Source organism: Ictalurus furcatus, chromosome 12 (assembly GCF_023375685.1).
Source record: "Ictalurus furcatus strain D&B chromosome 12, Billie_1.0, whole genome shotgun sequence".
Lineage (NCBI taxonomy): Eukaryota > Metazoa > Chordata > Actinopteri > Siluriformes > Ictaluridae > Ictalurus > Ictalurus furcatus.
This window is the reverse complement of record NC_071266.1, coordinates 21248481-21267846: the sequence shown is the minus strand read 5'-3', so window position 1 is coordinate 21267846 and position 19366 is coordinate 21248481. Positions and strand designations below refer to the sequence as shown.

The following is a 19366-nucleotide window of genomic DNA, read 5'->3' as shown; positions in this document are numbered from 1 at the left end:
CAATTATCCAAATCAGCCAATCCAAATCAATGCAATGCATGCAGGTCAAGAGCATTAGTTAATGTTCATATCAAACATTAGAATGGAGAAACAAATGTCAGAGACTGACTGCACGGTGCCAGATGGGCTGGTTTAAGTATTACAGAAACTGCTGTCCTTGTGGAATACACACACACACACACACACACACACACACACAGAATGGTGTGGAAAAACAAAACACATCCAGTGAGCAGCAGGTATGCGGGCAGAATTGCCTTGTTGATGAGAAAGATCCGGTTTGAGCTGATGGGAACAGTAAAGAGACTCAAAAAAACACTTTTTTTTTTTCTTTTTTTTTTTTTTTTACAAGTGCGGCGAGTAGAAAAGCATCAACACATCAAACCTGGAGGTGGACGGACAACATCAGCAGAAAACTACATTGGGTTCCATTACTGGAAGGATAGGAAGGCTACAGTAAATCAAATAACCACTCTACAACTGTGGTGCGCAGAAAAGCACCACCAAACCTTGATGTGGAAGGGCTACAACAGATCAGATAGCCTCAGGAGGAGGAGGAGACTGTCAAATATACATTACAGCAGAGTGAAATTCTTTTAGTAGATAGGGTTAATGGCCTTGCTCCAGAGCCCAACAGCGGCAGCTTGGAGGTGCTGGGGCTTAAACCCCCGACCTTCTGATCAGTAACCCAGAGCCTTAACTGTTGAGCCACCTCAGATCAAAATCATAGTTGAAGTCATATTCTTCGCAATTCTGAACATTAACTGAAGCTGCATGATTTCCAATAAATAAATAAATAAATAAATAAATAAATAATGAAAAAAGTGCTGCTACCATATGATTGGCTAATTGCATGAATGAGCAGATGTACATGTGTTCCTATTAACGCGGCCATTGCGACAGATCCCATGTGTTAGTGTTTTTCAGTAGGCACGAGAAGTGCCTTTTTTTTTTTCCCCCTCAACTGTTGGCTTGAGACTGGTGTTGCAGAACTATACATGATCTCTAATGAAAGCACTGGAGATAGTCTTCCAAAAAAAATAAATAAAATAAAAAACCTTAATGGTGAGTACGAGCAAAACATGCTTTGCCTGCAGGCTTTCCTGCCAAAAAGCACCCCATGGTACGGTATGCTTGTGGCACTCTTTTTTCAGTCACTGCCTGTACTCCGAGCACCGGCCTCCTGAGGCACTGGATGGACTCTGGAAGTCCGCGTTATCAATACGGTGCCGAAAGCTACTAATAAAGTGATGTACATTTGGATTTCTCTCATTACACATACATATATATCATTTCATAAGGATGTACAGGTTTTGAGGGATTAAGAGCAAGAAACACTACAGTAACACTCAGGAAAAACACTACAGCAAAGAACCATCTGGGATCTCTGAAGGACAGGTTTTTTTGTTGTTGTTTTGGGGGGTTTTTTTAAGACAAAACAAAGACTAACAATTCTACAAAATTGTGTCTCCAAATGTATAAAACTATGGCATTTGTCTTATATTTGGAAAACGAGTACACACTCTGGCCACTTTAATAGGAACACCTGGACAGTCATGCAATCAGCCAATCACGTGGCAGCAGCACAATGGATAATACAGATCAACAGCTTTAGTTCATATTCACATCAAATCATCAGAATGCAGAAGTCTCTGACTTGTGACTGTGGCATGATTGCTGGCGCCAGACAGGCTGGTTTGAGTTTTTCAGAAACTATTTATCTCCTGGGATTTTTCATACCCAACAGTCTACACCCAAGAGTTTACATAGAATGGTGCAAAAAACACAAACAAACAAACAAAAAAAAACATCCAGGAAGCAGCAGTTCTGTGGGCAGAAACACATTGTTGATGAGAGAGATCAGAGGAGAATGACCAGGCTGGTTTAAGCTGATGGGAAGGCTGGAGTAATGAGAAAAGAAAAGAAAAGAAAGAAAAAAAAACCGCATCTAAACACGTCGAACCTGGAGTTCAAACTTCTGCCAGAAAACAACATGAATCTGAGGCTACAGTGGGCAGACTCTCAGAAAAACCTCTCTGGGTCTTTTTCCAAACTTCAACCGCCCCGTTTTGGTTAGCTTTCAAAATATGTTTCTATTCAAGCAGCGGATGAGTGTAAACAGATCTGTCCTAAAGCGCACACTGGTTTTAGCCCTCTCCGTTATTAACTGGGTTTGAACTGAGGCTTTATTTTTAAGAACCTCTGCTTAGTCATCATGCAAGCTAGCATGCTTTTTCCATCTGCCCCGAATACGGTCTCAAAAATTTAGTGCTGAAAATCTGCTTGAATGCTCTCACACACACACACACACACACACACACACACACACACACACACACACACACACACACACACACACACACACACACACACACACACACACACACACACACACACACACACACACACACACACACACACACACACACACACACACACACACACACACACACAATAATGCCCAGGGTAAGGCATTTCAGCTCCAAAGCCCAATTCTCGGCTTGACACGCCGGTGCACACTGCCGTGTATTCGAAACACACTCCTTTCCTCAAAAAGCGAAGGGATCATTATGGCTCGGTGGAGCAACAGGCCCTGGTGGCACTGCGGCATGGAAATTAAGACCTACTTGTATTAGTCGCACTGAAGCAGCCATGTGATCGTAATCTGTAATACGATGTATTTTATCGTTCAAGATTGCAACAGAACAATACTGAACATTTAAAAAACACAAATCATTACCTCTGCAGTGCATACTTCACAAAAGCCTAATCGTGTTTCTATCCGAGCCGAGAACCCGGTGAGGGACTGAAAAGGTGTCTGATGCTGAACGGAGTCTCGCCTGCTGAGGGTCTATTTTAGTTAAAACGCTGTCCAACAATACAAACACGACTTCCAAATTCTACACAAATACTAATGTGCCAATTTTCTACTACAGTTCCCCATAATGATGCTAGAAACTGAAGGAAAAAAAACCCCAGAGAAAACTTAACATCCACACACCCATTTAAGATATCTTTGGTGTAGAACAAGACAAATTACCTTAAATCACTTTATTTTACAAATGATAAGCAGCACTGGTTCACATGTGCACACTACCCTTAAACACACACCCACCATGTACACTGAAAGGGTGTAGCACCAAAGATGAGTCTTATAATTCAGAAAATACAGGTAGACTCTAGTTTTCCTGCGATTTGGTTATTGCCATGACAACTGCATTTATTTTCATACAAGCACAACTGATCTGAAGTGAACGCATTGGTTGGTTTTCATGTTTGTATTTATGCATTAAAGTAAAAATTGTAATATACAGCAATGTGCAAGTTGCAGGAGGGTCCAGTAAGTATTGTGTAAGTAAATGTGAAGACTGGGTATATACACACACACCGTGCGTTCAAGTCTTCCTCAGAAGCTCGTACATACGAGTTGGGAAGTCGCAATCATGACATCGGGTGCGTTCAAGTCGCTTTGGTCGACGCGAGATGGCGGAGCAACCTCGGAGCAAGGTTTTTAACTCTACTTCAAGAAGATGAACACCACAACGCACATCGGGCGTTCTGCTTTTTATGTTTTTAATCAATTTTCGAAGCCGCCAAACTTTTTCGTTACATTATATCGGAATTGTACAATGCTATTGTATTTTGTGCAGGCAATTAGCTTGTTTTATTGCAGCTCAAAAAAAAGGGCTGACGATAACAATCAGCTACTGAGGAGTAAATATTCAATTTAAACAAATTTACCGTCAGCTACAGACGTTGCATCCATTTATTCCACATGTTTTCTTACTGACACACCCCCAACTCACAGCTCTAAGAAAATCCAGTTTCCCCACTTGTAGTTACAACTTAATGGTGGCATTCGTATGTGTTCAACTCAAATAAGTGACTTGAACACACCAACACGCACATTTACTTGCTCTAACTGGGTTGCTGTCCAGGCACAAGAGAAAAGAAAATAAACTGATATTAAATGAGAGACGATGAGGGTGATGAAAACATGACAAAAATGACACTGGTCATTTTCAGGACAGCTTTAAGTGTGCTTTAGAGAAAGCTACAAAAAAATATATAAGGCTGGAAGCTTCAAAGACAACGAGCCAGACGCATTTCCAATATGTGACCACATACGCGCACACAAACACGACCGCTGGACGCTGTAGGACACGTAAGCCGTTTTCCGCTCCAGCTCAATAAGTGCCCGCTTGCTTTGGCAGCAGCGCCGAGGAGAGCATTGATTTCCTTTTTAAGACGCACGGATGCACTTTCCTAGCACTCCGGCTTCTTGGAAGGCGTCCGGCAGAACTTCAGTACGACTCCGTCTCTGCAGATTTCAGAGTTTTTTCCTCAAAAAGCCCACTGGCTGAAATTTAAGGCCGCCTCTTTACGGCAAATCGGTCTTCCCTGCAGGAAATCAAATCAAATCGGTAACAATGACCAGGACATGCAGTAATATGAAACACTAAAGCAATCAAATATGAGGCTATGCTGAGACATTCGAGTCCAAACTCAGCAGAATGAACAGAAATGTGTTTGAAAAAAATCACTTTAAAATCATTTTTCCACAGACACTGAGCCACCTGTGCTGGTTCCCGTACTTTATAAGCACTGGTTTTATAAGTATTAAACGGTTAGCTGGACTGGATATTTGACATGATCCTGGATTTGTCTGCTCTTCAAAGCCATCATCAGACTTTTTACCAAGACCAAAAACAATAATCTCAAATCTGCTCAGGAGCAGGCTTATTCAATGTAAATAAGATTAGACTGCTTATTTTTGAAGCTAAATTTATACCCCAGCACATCAAAATTCTCAACCGTGATTGGTTAGAAAGTGTTGATTCATTTTCTACTACAGCAACTCCAATAATGATGCTCTTAAACAAGACAAATCACGGGTTTATAAATACGCTATTGTTTCTGAAGTAACAAGTCATTCACACAGGGTTCTATATCAGACGACCTACATAATCTAATCCTAATAATAAACAAATTATAAGTTATTGTATTTTTGTATGACAAAGTAAAATGTCTCATTGTTGATAGGGCGAAGAGTTTTGTAAGATGTTTAGTTAACATTTATGGAAGGAGTTTCCAGTGTCTGTTTTGTAACAGTTAAGTTTTCCTCCACAGGACAGGTGACTTTATGGTTTCTCTGTAACATTGACGATCTGTTTTTATTCATCTTACTAACTTCAAGATAAGGGGGGAGGAAGGCTGCTGAGGGAACGGCTGTTTATAGTGGCTATAATGCAAGTGCTAAAGAGAACTTGTCTCATTCAAATAAATAAATGCAACTCTAGATATAGATATAAGTATTATAATACATAAATATGCACTCAGCAGCCACTTTAATAGGAATACCTTTCTGCAGTTATCCAAATCAGCCAATGTATAAAATCATGCAGATACAGGTCAAAGAGTTTTAGTCAATGTTCACATCAAACATCAGAATAGGGGAAAAGGTGTGATCTTTAATCGTGGCATGGTTTTTGGAAGCAGATGGGCTGGTTTGAGTATTTCATAAACCGCTGATCTCCTGGGATTTTCAGACACACACACACACACACACACACACACACACACACACACAACAAAGTCTCTAGAAAACATCCCATGTATGGAGGATCTGCAGGCTGAAACACCTTGTTGAGATGAGGGGTCAGGAGGAGACTGACCAGACTGGTCCGAGCTGACAAAGTCAACAGAAACTCAAACACTCTTTACAACTGTGGTGAGCAGAAGAGCATCTCAGAATGCACAACACATCAAACCTTGAGGTGGATGGACTACAACAGCTGAAGGCCACTTTTGGTTTTATTCCTGTCAGCCAAGAAGAAGAATCTGATGCCATCATGGGCACAGACTCAACCAAACTGGACAGTTGAAGACCAAGCGATTTTTTTTTTTTAGCTTAAACTGTCCATGATCGCTTCAGACTGCTGTTCTTGGCTGACAGGAATGAAACCTAAAGTGGTCTTCTGCTACGAGTTTCTTCTTGGCAGCTTGAACCAACATGGCCCATTTTCCTCTGACCTATCTTATCAACAAGGCGTTTCCACCAACAGAACTGTCGCTCCCTCACTGTTTTTTTTTTTGTTTGTTTTTCACACCATTCTGTGTAAACTCTAGAGACTGTTCTGAGAAAAACTCCCAGGAGATCAGTAGTTTCTGAAATACTGAAACCAGCCCATCTGGTACCAAACATCCAGGCCACAGTTCAAGTCACAGAGATCACACTTTCTCCCTGACCCATTTTGATGTTTGATGTGGACATGAACTGAAACCCTTGACCTGTATTTGCATGATTTTATGCATCGTGCAACTGCCACATGATTGGCTGACTGCATAAATGAGCAGGTGCACAAGTGTTCCTTATTAAAGTGGATGGTGAGTGTACAATTGTTGCCAAACTGCTGTGGTAGAAGAGGAATAAAACTTCCGTTATTGAAGTCCACATTATGAGTTTATTCAAAAGAAATTTCTGAGAAAAGTTAAAATAAAAAACGAACACAAGTGTTACCGCATCATAAAATGCAAGAGCCAATCAGGTCTCAGCATGAAAATGCAGGCCTTGTCACATGGGTTTACCAGCATAACAAACTAAAATGGTGGTCGTGGTAATTTCCCGGCATGCGTTTGCTGAGAAATTACTTCAGTCATCGCGGTCACTGTTTACTTGCTGGACTGGGAGCTGCAAATCAGTTCTCTCGCTGAGAACCGGTCCGTTTGTGGAGGAAAAGTGTGGAATAGGTTGAGACGAGGCTCCAGCACAAGCGCAGTGTGAATGGAAAACGACTAAAATAGAATTAAAAATACAAAATAAACAAAACACTGACCTGAGAAAAAAGCTGCAAACCCCGATTCCATCCCTGGATCTCATGAGGAACAGTTCCCTATGAAAAGAGAACAGACTCTGAACTCGCCATCGAACAAAGTGTTTTTGGTATACAATAACTACATGCAGCTATAGAAACATTTATAGGTCATGCAACTCAAGCTTTTCAAGAAATTTCTTAAAACAATTGGAATTATGTACAAGTTTCACTTCAATTATGCAAAAGAAAAAAGTAGCAGCAGCTTTAACACCACACACTGGTACAGAAAACATTTAGCAAGAGTTGCATTACATGCCTGATCTAAGACTAATCCAAGTTAACATACCAAAATATTTTAATTTCCAAAAAAAAAAAAAAGAAAAGAAAAGAAAATATTTTCCCCCGTTACTTTTATTTTTGTGACTGAAACTTTTAAATTCATTACACGCCAAGAGGTTTAGATAAGAGACATAACACAGCGGCTAAATACAAATTTAGGGTTAGAGCTACCTTTACAATGCTGCACTGAAGGTTTAGCAGTCCTCTCCTTTTCTCAGTCATTACGTTCATTAAGAAAAGCAGATTCAAACTTGACAAATATAAAAAGCTAAAACTTTATTAAAACTCACGTTATTTCAAACTACTCAATACATTTGTCATCGTATGACCAAAAGAATAAAACGGCATTCAAGAAAAGTTTTATACATACCCAAGCACTGAATGCTTAGCTGTCTAAAGACATTAGGAAGCTATATCCGGGGTTATTTTAAAAGGCACAGGGTCTTACCTCTAGGGTCCTTTTTAAGTATAAAAAGAGAGAGAAAGATTAAATGGCGCTTTTTATTAACAAAGGAAACACTGAACAGTCCTTTAGTGCCGTTTACGTCTCCAGTCTACATGCACCATTTTAGATTTAAGCTCTGTTTTGAAGATATAAAAAAAAAAAAAAAAAAGGTTGCTGGACTTAAAGGTTATCAAGTTATTTAAAAGGCCAGTTCAGATTTTATGATGACAGAAACAGAAAAATAAACCAGGTTAAAAAAAGTTTCATAAAAAACAATCTAGGCTTTATTGACAATTGCTGCAAAACATTTTTGGACAGATTTAGTTACCTATTTAGGCAAGCTTACACAGGTAGCATTCTGCATTTTCTGGAGAGCGTACAGAGACTAGATGGCAGTAAGTACAGTTTGGGCGTATTTGATATTTTTTCTTTCTTTTTTTAAAGTATGTACAAGAAATTCGGATTTAGCTGCAGGATCCCTTTACATTAGAAAGAGATGACCCTTGTAGAGATTGTTGTCCCAATCCTTCTTAAACAGTTTGAGCATGCATTTTATATAACATAGTATTATAATCTATGAAAAATCTGACTTTATTTTAATCTCTTTGAACACAATTTTCCCCCCCCAAACACAATTATCATTTTGCAGAACAGATTTTGAAGAGCCATAAGTTATTTTAACAAATTAAGGATTTGAGGACAGTCCATCTCAACAGTGTCTATTAGGGCTATATTTCAAAACTCTAAAATATCATGTAAAAAAAAATATTGAAGCCTAAAGCTAAACGTACATCTTTTAAGACTATTTAAAACAAATAATCAATTGCTGTCAATGTCATTAAAGAGATTTTTTCCTTTCCTTAATTAACGCTCCTTTACATTATGTTAAATAATTGATTTGGTTTAATGGCTTTTTGAGTTCCTAATATTGAGCAGAATTTTGAAATGTAGCCTACTGGGAATCTGCAACTCATCAACAAGTCAGGCTTTATCTCTTCAATTAAATAATTTTACCAAAAGCAATGAGAGGACAAAAAAATAAAAAAAATAAAAAATAAAACTAACAATGCAAAAAAGCAGAGATTAAAGCAGAGAGAGATTAAGAGTATAAACTGAAAATAAAAGAACAGGCTGGCTTTTTTTTTTTTTTTTTTGAATACCTAAACCCCCCTCAAACTGTCTTGAACTTTCGATTGAGTCCCGATGCGTTCAGTTGCTGATTTTTCAGGTTTCCTTTAAAAACAAAATGTCCAGAGCAGAAATGCGAAACGGAAAGGCGGACAATTACTTTTGTCAGGCTGCTTAAAGAGCGAGCTGCCGTGGGAGACAGTCGTCATGATGGAACATTATGGGTGATGACGTTGTGCTTGTTCAGAGTTCAGTATCGCCCATACGGGTGTTCTCTGTACGCTCCCTTCGTTTGTCTCTGAGCGGCAGCTTTCCCACTGGCAGAAGCACGCTGCGTTCCATTCCAGTCATCTTGAGCTATGAAGATAAACACACATACACGCACACCAAATGAGAATATTCGGCATACCTGAACATAATACAGCTCTAACTCCTTCAAAATCACAACTAACACTTCTCTTCGAAAGGCAATTTGTATGAATATATATATATATATATATATATATATATATATATTTTTTTTTTTTTTTTTTTTTTTTTTAAAGTGTTAAACAAAAGTGATGCCATGACTCAACACACTAAAGAAAGAGAGAAAGAAAGACCTAGGGTTTTTAAACACCTACCATAATTCTCATATCCTTCCTGCGTCTCTCCGTGTCCATAGTCATAATACTCTGGCTCTCTGCAAAAATTGATGCAAGTAAAAAAATGATCACTCTTCAAAAGAAAACAGCTTTCAGTAACCCTCTATCCTGGATTTAAATTGAACTGTGAGGTGCCTAGAGAGAGTCTCGTTGCAACTGACAATACAGACGTGTGTTTTAGCGCAAGTGTCGCACCAAGACTGTTCTTGAGCAGAGCAGACCCAAAACATAAAATACACTGCCGGCCAAAAGTTTAGACACACGCACTTTGCTTTTATTTATTTCCCCCGACATTTCAGAATAATAATTATAATAAATAATAGTAGTAGTAATAATAATAATAATAATATTATTATTATTATTATTATTATTATTATTATTATTATTATTATTATTATTATTATTATTATTAACAACAACAAACACAAAGCACTATGGGAATTATGTTGTGATCCAAAAAAAAAAAAAAAAAAAAAAAACACAAAATAAAACCAAAGTAATTTAGTATTTTAGCATCTTCAAAGTAGACGCCCTTTTTGCCTAGAATTTCCAGAAATGTATTCTTGGTATTTTCTCAACCAATTTCTTGAGGAATTTCCCTGAGATGCTTTTTAAACAGTATTAAAAGGAGTTCACACCTACGCTGGACTCTTATCGGCTGCTTTTTGGAATATTTCGTGCCGAGTCACCCGTTTAAATTTTTATTTTTTTTGTAAATAAAATGTTAGCTTTCTAATGAAAGAAATTGTTGGCACAATTATATTTTTTGTCTACAACACCGATTTCACACATTTAATCATACACCTTCAGATCAAAGGCTTTTTGATCAAATGTCCCCAAACTTTTGACCAGTAGTGTATATAAAAGCAAAAAAGGAGGAGAGCGACACGACACGGTAAATGCATAACCACCAGGGGATGGTGAACAGTTATATAGCCGTACTGTGGCATGTGAGCGTTCTGTACCAAATTGTGCCCAAGCGGAAATGCCACTGGAACGGTTACTCTCTGCATTCAGAATGTTCAATCTCACAGTGGAAAAGAGGCTCTTAGATGTTTTAACACCCAATGCAGCTCTGCATTAGCGGAATCAGGTATATTACAGCAGGAAAAATGAGAACTATGCAGGTCAGTGTGTATGCAGTGTACAGCTCAGAAGCCCTGACCTAATCTCTCAGCTACAGGGAGGTTTCCCTAAAGCCAGTGCTGAAGAACTAGGATGGCCTGGTGATGGCATTAGGAATAACAGAATAAAGAGGCTTCGACTCACGCCTGCGGCTGACTGTAATAGTTGTCGTAGGATTCGTAGCCCGATTCTGTGTAACTTTCGTCATAGGACTGGGGAAACAAGGGATGGGAAGAAAGTGAGATATCCACCATGTTATTTACAAAGATAATAAAATCACAAAGCTGAATTTTAAAATGTGTATCCAGAGTGCAATGATGCCATTCAAACTCACATAGTCTTCATAAGACTCCTGGGCAGGAGGGCGCGGTGGAGGAGGCATCCTCTGTGACCCAGGGGCAGGAGCGCGGGCTCGGTTGGCAACGGCGCCTCTGCCAGGCTGAGCCGGTGGTCCTCCGCGCCCTGCTGGGGCTCCTCTCACAGCACCACCTCTGGCTGGACCACCACGTGGAACACCGCCACGCATCGGTGCCATGCCTCGACCCCTGAACCAACAAACAAGATCCAAGATAAATCCCCTGCAGAACTACCAATATATTGGAAGCAGTTCGTGACCTTGATGAAATTTTTATTTAAAACAATTTTATGACCAAGCTGATGGCTGAAAAAGACCAATTAATCCAGACTAATAAGGATTCAATGCAATTTGTATGGACATAAATTAGACGTGCGATATACCTGGGTGGCGGGGGTCCTCCGCGCCCCCTGGCCATCGGGCCTCCTCTGCCTCGGACGCTGTGTTCGTGGCTTCCGTTCAGATATCCCATCTCCATGAACTGCTCCTGGCAAATTTCATCCATCATGTCCTAGAGAGCAAGGGACAGCGCAGAAGAAAGGGGCAACGTAAACAATTCCCTCTCAAATACAACGTTTCCTCTTCAGGCTTCCCAAATTGCAGCCAGGAACTCTGAGATCAGCTATTAACAGAAACACTCAAGTAGTAGCAGCAAAACATAGATCTAAGGTGCCATTACATACACAACAATCAATCCAGAAGACTGATTTGACCAGAAAGACAATCCATAATCACGTGAGAACAGCACTGCCCGGTATCTGTACTTCTCACGCTAAGCATTAATCTGCAGCCACAGGTAAAACAAGCCAAGCGCTAATTTAATACCACGAGCGGTTAATCAGTTCTGAACATTGGCCTATTTGGCTCTAATAAACGATCCATCCGGCGGCTCTGGGAGAAATTTTTAATTGGTACTTACAGGGAAGAGAAACTTCTTAACCTCCTCCATAGCATGGGCCATGCGCATGTACGCTTCGGGCGCTGGAGCAAACACTTCGATAAACACGTGGAGTTCCATAGACAGGTGGGCGTATTTGGGCTCGCCGCTCTTCCTCAAGCTCTCCTCCTGATAAACACATTAAAACACACTTTATAGGCCTCCTGTTTTGAAAAACTTCAACCAATTATCAACAACAGGGAGCTGAGGGCTAGTAAATGCAAGTATGAGTATAGCATCTGCCAGCATACTTCAAAAATCCACCAAGAGATAAATAAAACATGAGCTCCGAGGCTTCCCTCAGTTTAAGGCAGGCGTAATGTCAGGCAAAATTCTCGATTGTTTTTCTGTAGCCTAGTTTATAATGTTTACACTCACCCATATGAATTACCACGCATATTGTTCGGAGATTAATTTAATTAAACCAAACCCGTCGGCCTGGCTGCTAAAGAGATCGCATACACAGGAGCAGATCTCTTATTGTCTCTCGCTTGAAAATGAACGATACAACCGAGCAGCAAAAATCGACAGCTTGGCCTTTCTGCTCTGAGTCACGGATTGGTTTTTAATAAACGCTTGAATACGGCAAAAAAAATAAATAAATAAAAATGCATTTAAACCAAATAATTTATCAATATGGATAGCCCAACAGAAAACTACAGTGTTGTAGATGAAAACCTGAAATTCCATGAAACCATGTTTCAAAAGATGTTTCTTTGCGGCAACGCATCCAACAAGTCAAATGAAAACTCTATTAAAAGCACAAACGTGCTTATTCACACAAGCAGGGTTGTTACACAATGTATGGTCACCTCACTGTTGAGTTTTCAAAGTACTATCCATCTATTACCATGTATCTGTTCATATTTTTTAACCAGATCAAGCTCAAGTTCACTTCCTCCAGTGATTTTGGATTATTTTGTGTCTGGCTACAAATCCCCCAACCAACCCAAACACCAAACTGCAGCAGGTTTCAAAGCAGTAAATCATAAATATGGGAAGTAAAACAAAATCAAAACTGGTAGAAACACAAAAAAAAACCTGATTACGCATCAGTCCTTAGCGTACAAGTCTTACTCATTGGCTAGTTTTGCATCATTCCCTGCCCTGTCCAAACCCACACGACTGCTAATCCATCACAGGCCACTCAGGCACTGATAACGGACCAAATTCCTGCGATCGCTGTAAGGAATGACATTAAACAACAACAACAGGTGTCGCGTGGAACGGCCAGGGCACTTTAGACTGCTGCCAAGCACACGGACGGAGATGCCGATCTGAGCCGTGAACGCAGATCCGGGAATTCATTAATATTTCATTAGATTATTTAAGTCGTTCATCAATTCGGTTTTAGCGGTGTGCCATTAGCTCAGGAGGAGAAGTGGGCCAAAGCACAGCGTTAAAAAAAAAATTTTAAAAAAGGTTGGATTTGTTACGTAAACTCAACTGGGAGATGCATTCTGGATTGCTGAAAACAAAACACCAAAACGCTGAGAATTAATTTCACAAGACGTCTTGTGTAGAAACTTACTGATGCAGGATAAAACGCTGTAGAGAAGATCTGTTACCATCATAACAGCAAAACTTACCAGTCAGAACACTCAATTTCCATCTGTTCAGTTGTGATTCGATCACGACGGTTTGAAAGCTGATAAAAACAGAACACTGTTCCAAGCTTAACGAGCAACGGCCGTCCGTAGTCCATATGCTTTTCGGGGAATATCAGTGAAATTGGACATTTGAAGTGTAGAACTTTTCGCTCCAACGCTAAAAACGCTCATTAAAGAAAAAGTTTTCAGTAATACGTTGTATAGGAATTGTTCGAGCTGACAACCATCACTCTAGTCTTTCGTTGCGCTTCTTTACTTTAAAAAGAGATGACTAATAAACTCATTAAAATTATGAAAAAGCAATGCGAGTTTGTGTGGTGGGGGATGGGTGGGTAATGACTCAATTACACCCTAATCTAGTCAATTACAGCCCTTTATATGCATGCAGCGCCTTGAGCTACAGCTGAAACGAGTCACAATCTGGGGAATGGTTTGCATCACTATGTCCTAATGAGGCCACAACACGCAAATTAGAGCAGCAGTTTGCCTTCACACTTGACGTTTTAAGTGCAAGAGCTTTTTCTTTTTTTAAAATGAGGCACAGAAAGAGAAACAAAAAGATTTTTCATCCTTCCAAAACGTACCAAGAATCTCATTTGTTCATCAGAAAAAAACGCCCAAGAAAATGATGGTCCCTTGAATTAATCCAAACCTCAATAACCTGTACAAAACATCAGCATGGACTTAATGCGTTCTGTCAGTGATCAGCTCAGGAAGAGAAAGGCTCGAATACATCACCAAGACATGATTTTAATGAATGGGCATGAAATAAAAATCGGTACTGAGCAGGTCAGTGGAATTTATTTTACAGTTGAAGGAGTACCCAGCTACAAACAGTTTAGCATCTCTGCTCTAGAATCAGTTCTTGTAAGTGATTTATTTTCATATGATTCTGGATATCAACAAAAAAAAAAAAAAAAAAAACAAACAAACAAACAACGAGCTGCTGCACTGGTCTGTCGATTAATATGATGTTACACAACAACAAATCAGTGTTTAAAAATACCACAGCTTCACTGCAACAGTGTTAATGGGGAAACGCAAAGGAAATATTTATCAAGAACTCTTCACGCACAAGCATATTTGCACATTGTGTGCGTGTAAATAAACAGACACAAAAAAAAGAGGAAGCATAACAACCAAATCCCATAAACGTTCTCGTTCGTAAGGAATTTTGAGAAGGACTTTTCCATAAGTACTGACAGTGTAAGAGATTTTAATCATCTTGTTATAAGCTGAAGGAGAAGGAAAAAAAAAAAGAAAAAGAAAACATAGAATAAAGAGGCTGCATATTTTTAAACAGGGATGAGAACCACTGGAGTAAGGAACTTGCCCAGGTAGACAGTAATAGATGGAAACACATTCTGACACCATGACTAACCGTGAAATCGTAGCAACCTTTGTGCCGGTGTGTCATTACCTTTGCTTTGTCTCTCATAGATCCCTTGCCCAGTACTGAGATCTTGGCGCCCGTCTCCTCCTGCAGTCTCTTAATGGTGTTCCCTTGAGGCCCGAGAATCTTCCCAACAAAGTTAAACTGTGTGTGTGGGAGGGGGAAAACACAGGTGAGATTAAAACACTAAATTCAGGGCATGAAGGAAAGTTCAGTCTCACTTGGATTGGTCAAAATGCTTTCCGAAGAACTCGACGTTCAATAACGTTAGATAGAGTTGCAACACGGCTGAACTCAAAACACTCGACAGCTTTAAGAGAGAGATGGCATCTACGGGAGTCAGGGTGAAGGGAGAAGTGTATTTAATCGCCTTCCTTTTCTCTTGCGATATTGATAGATCACTTAAATAGCTTTGCAGAACAGGGCAGGATGTGATGGGGAATCTGACAAGGCAAGCATTTTGTAAAACTGCAGCACAGAAAGAGTAAACTGGGGCAGTAAAAGCTGATTAGTCTTGAGAGAACAGCAATAAAAAGGTTTCAACGTGACCCACTTCTATCATTACAAACGAAACAAGAACAATTCCAAGTGAAGGACTCAAGGCCAAGAAGATTTGGGGGCTGAAAATATTCGACACGGCGAATACACAAGGGGTCAGCGTAGATCATTCTACATTAAACACTCGACATGTTTAAACAGAAAAAAAAAAACGCCAGAATAACGGCATCAGTTCATTAACATTTCCTTCACCGGGTTAACACGGGCATGTCAGAGCAGGGAGACGCACGCTATGCCAAGCCAAAGCTTTCTTTTACAAATAAATCAGATTAGAAACAATTAAGTAAGCAATAAACCGCTTATCGACACCTGAACATCCTCCATAAAGCTGCAATTTACTCCTGACCGTATTTAATAAAACACGCTATATGCAATGACACGGGTTAATAAGCACGATAACAGAACAGCCATCTGATAACGGAAACGTACACGTCGCTGAACGTCAAGATACGAAACGCATTTTAATGTCCACGTGCTAAAGAATCTTAACGCTTCAGGCCTTTTCAGGATAAATCAGTAGACAGCAATGGGAATATTTTCCTTCTTGGACTGACGTTCTTTTTACGGTGGAACAGGGCTGGGCGATATACCGATATCGTGACAAATGATTACACGATACACTTTTCTGGGATATCGTTGGTATGGTGATGCATTTTTTAGGCTTTTAAATAATTACAGATTAAATGGTACCGAATGGATGCCGCCGATTTGATGTAATCACTAAAAAAAAAAAAACTAATTGTTGTCTTTGAAGGCATTAAAGAAGAGTATCAACTTTTTTTTTTTACTACTATTTTGCAGACAGTTTGTTGTATTGTGTTTTGTAGAAACGCCCTCAGGTATCTCATATGATGACATTTTCATCACATCACCCAGCCCTAGGGAGGAATATATTTGTGTCGACACGCAGTAAACCAACTTCCTATTCACTGCTTATGCTTTCCACCTAACGTATGACGTTATAACAGGATTATACAATACACAGAGTGTACTTCATTCCAAATTCAGGCACAGAAAAGAAAACACATCACTGTGGTCAGAAAACAAAACTGAATGCAACACAGCCAAAGAGTAACATTTCTGTCTTTACCATTAAAAGGAAGCTTAAAAAAGTAATTCCCATCACTCTTACAGGTAGAGTTTAACTAAAACAATAACTTGAACAGAGATTGACATGCATTAGAAGAGGGGGGAAAAAAACTGAATTTAGGACATCTTTAAAACAAAACACAGATGTTCCTCCTCTTTCCAGCACAGACACATCTGTATATAATCTCTGCATGTTTTCAGCATTTACCTTACTTCTGTCTAATAGTTGACAATAATGAGTTTAGCAGTGCCTCTGTGTGAGAGAGAGAACTCTGTGCTTTGCTGGAGTCACATATGTAACATACTGGGCGTCTATACGCAACATACTGGGTGAGTGATCCAGCACAAACGAAAGCTATTTTGCCAATCGCCAAAAAGCAACACCGACCTTTGGGTACTGTTTGACTGGAATGAGAACTCTTTCCTTCAGTTTGATATTCTTCGCCGTGAAGAGATCCAAGTAGGTTTCGTTGTCTTTTTCCGGCTCATCTTTCTGAACCCTCTCGATTTCTAGAGGAGAGAGAGAACAAAAAGAGAACAAGTCCTCTGTTCAGCCACGACATTCAAGGTTATTTGCAATACAGCAGCATTGTTCTTGCTATGCATAGATATGAGTGAGAGAGAGAAAGAATAATGACTGCAGGTGACAGAAAGCAGAGTCAAGGCTGGATGTTAATAGTTCTGTGTGACCAATCAGGCAGGGAATTACACCAATGTGTAACCAACGCCAGTTTATCAAATTACCATGCTATGGTTTGACAGACACGGGCACATTCAACCTAAGGAGCAAAAAAATAAAAAATTTAAACGCTTTCAGCCAAGAGGCTAAAGGTCAAGGAAGACGCGAATAATGCTGTCATTTACACACAGGATAAACACCGACGGATTGAGCTGTGCTGCTCCAGGGAACGCTCGAAAATCTCCAGCTGTGCCTTTTTACGCCAAGCCAGAGGGGTTTAACCAGCATGTATCCACTGAGTATCACTACATCTCATCTCGGTGTGACCTTGGAGGACCTGAAAACTCAAGAATGCTTCAGACGGTATTGCATACAAGCCTTTTTTTATTGCTGATCCTGTCTAGCATAAAGGAATCAGATCACACACGGGGGGGGATGAAAAAAACAGAAATGGTTCTTCACATAGCTCGGGTCATTCTGTATTTACACTAATCGTTGCTGTATTAGCCAGAGTATTTCCCGGTGCTTGTTTCAAGAGGTTACACAGTCATACAGGTTACAGTGTAATCAGCTCTCTCCAGACTTGGAGTCCTTGATCTGGTACAAAACAAAACGAAATTGTCGGTACACCTGCACTTAGAGCATGAAACTCCTCTCTCTCTCTCTCTCTCTCTCTCTCTCTCTCTCTCTCTCTCACACACACACACACACACACACACACATCTGACGAAACATGAAGTTCATTAACAGCTTTGAGAAGATCCAGATGCAGAGCTGCACGCCTTCAAATATACAGCAACGCTCCAAGTAGGCTGCTGATCTAAAACATCTGCTGTAGACAGAGGAGAGGAAGGAAAATTATCAAATAAAAACATTTTTTAAAAAGGGAGAGACATTTCCTGTTGGAAAGAAATAAACCCTAGCTGAGATAATCCGACATTTCAGCTGTTATACATACGGTTAAGTCATCAAGCGCATTGAAAAGAAAAGGCTAAAGAAATTCATTGTATTTATTCACTCAGTGATCCAAACAAGGAGACAGGAGAGGGCAAAGTGTCTAATCACACTCCTCCTTCAAATCAGACTAAAACCCGACTACAGCCGCGTTCATTCATTCAGAACTGAAACTTTAAAAACACAGAAATCAGTACCCATTGGAGATATGGCGCACTACATAGGGTGCACACGCGCTGTTTGTTTCACGCGCGATGTAGTGCACCTTTCTAGGCAGCGTCGAGCTGATTGGGACTGAGCCAGGTCAACACTTTCCGTTACCGTTTTCTGATGAACAACGCGTCTTTTTTTAAACGCTTTAACACGCTAAGTATGTCTCTAACTTACATTACGATAAATCGGTTGTACTTTAATTGTGTAGTTAATACAATTTAGGAACGTTTAGTCGACATTTGAGGTAAAATAAACAAACAGAGAGAAAGAGAGCTACACATCACCTGGAAAACATCATATTTCTCGTTGTTATTTTTTTATGCAAATGGCAGCTCGTGTTTCACACAAACATTAAGCAAAAATAAATAAAATTAAAATAACGTACCTTTTGCTCTGAACAGAAATGATGCCCATTTATATTCATACAGCATGAACTACACTGGGTAAGTAAGTTTGTACAGGACGCTTTCGGTTCTGTCCCAAAACGTACATGAAGTGCGCTACGTAGGGCACAGACGCTCATTATGTCGCACCCTGTGTAGTGCATGAACATAGGGAGCACGGAGCGGTTTGAGACACGGGTACTGTTTCCCCTTCAGAAAGCGAACACTCGAGATATAAACGGATGGAACAACAACCTCCACACACATACAACTCTGAACAAAAAATGTACATATGTATAGTTTTAAGGTAAACTATTAAATTTACCTGCAGATAAAAGTTTCATGGCGTGCATGAAGGACGAGTCCAGGCTGTCTCTTTCCGCCAGGAGCTGCGGGAGGTACTTGTTCTCGTTCTCCATTTTGGGGGAGTTCGTAAATAAAGTTTACAAACAAAGCGAGATAAAAACCTCAAGCGCGGAGCAAAACTGTAAAATCCGGCGGTGAAACTACCGCAAATCCTCGCTGTGGTTTGTTTGTTTTCTCCTGGAGAGCCGGGTGTATTCGGTTGAGGTGAAGAGACTACGACGCGGTCTGCGGAGAAACGCGCAGCAGCAGCACGGATATAAAGAGCAGCGGTCCAGCGCGCGGCGTGCGGAAATGGAAGAACAATACAGCTCGCGAGCTACGAAAAGGCGCCCC

General features: G+C 40.1%; 1 protein-coding gene across 2 annotated transcripts; it reads right to left on the bottom strand.

Annotated features, from left to right (window-relative positions):
• Positions 1-214: 214 nt before the first annotated feature.
• On the bottom strand, positions 215-19350 carry khdrbs1b (KH domain containing, RNA binding, signal transduction associated 1b). Of its 2 annotated transcripts, XR_008387268.1 has the most exons (11): positions 18993-19350; positions 16827-16948; positions 14819-14935; positions 11771-11917; positions 11235-11362; positions 10831-11041; positions 10641-10708; positions 9351-9409; positions 8888-9084; positions 6837-6893; positions 215-4401 (listed from the first exon to the last, which is right to left on the bottom strand). XR_008387268.1 is itself a non-coding variant. In XM_053638096.1 (9 exons), the coding sequence occupies exons 1-9, from the start codon at positions 19084-19086 to the stop codon at positions 8978-8980; spliced, it is 1053 nt and encodes a 350-aa protein (XP_053494071.1). In that variant the 5' UTR covers positions 19087-19349; the 3' UTR covers positions 7868-8977. The 2 variants fall into 2 exon arrangements, 1 of the variants encoding a protein (XP_053494071.1); XM_053638096.1 differs by lacking the exons at positions 215-4401; positions 6837-6893 and having other exon boundaries at positions 7868-9084; positions 18993-19349.
• Positions 19351-19366: the final 16 nt, after the last annotated feature.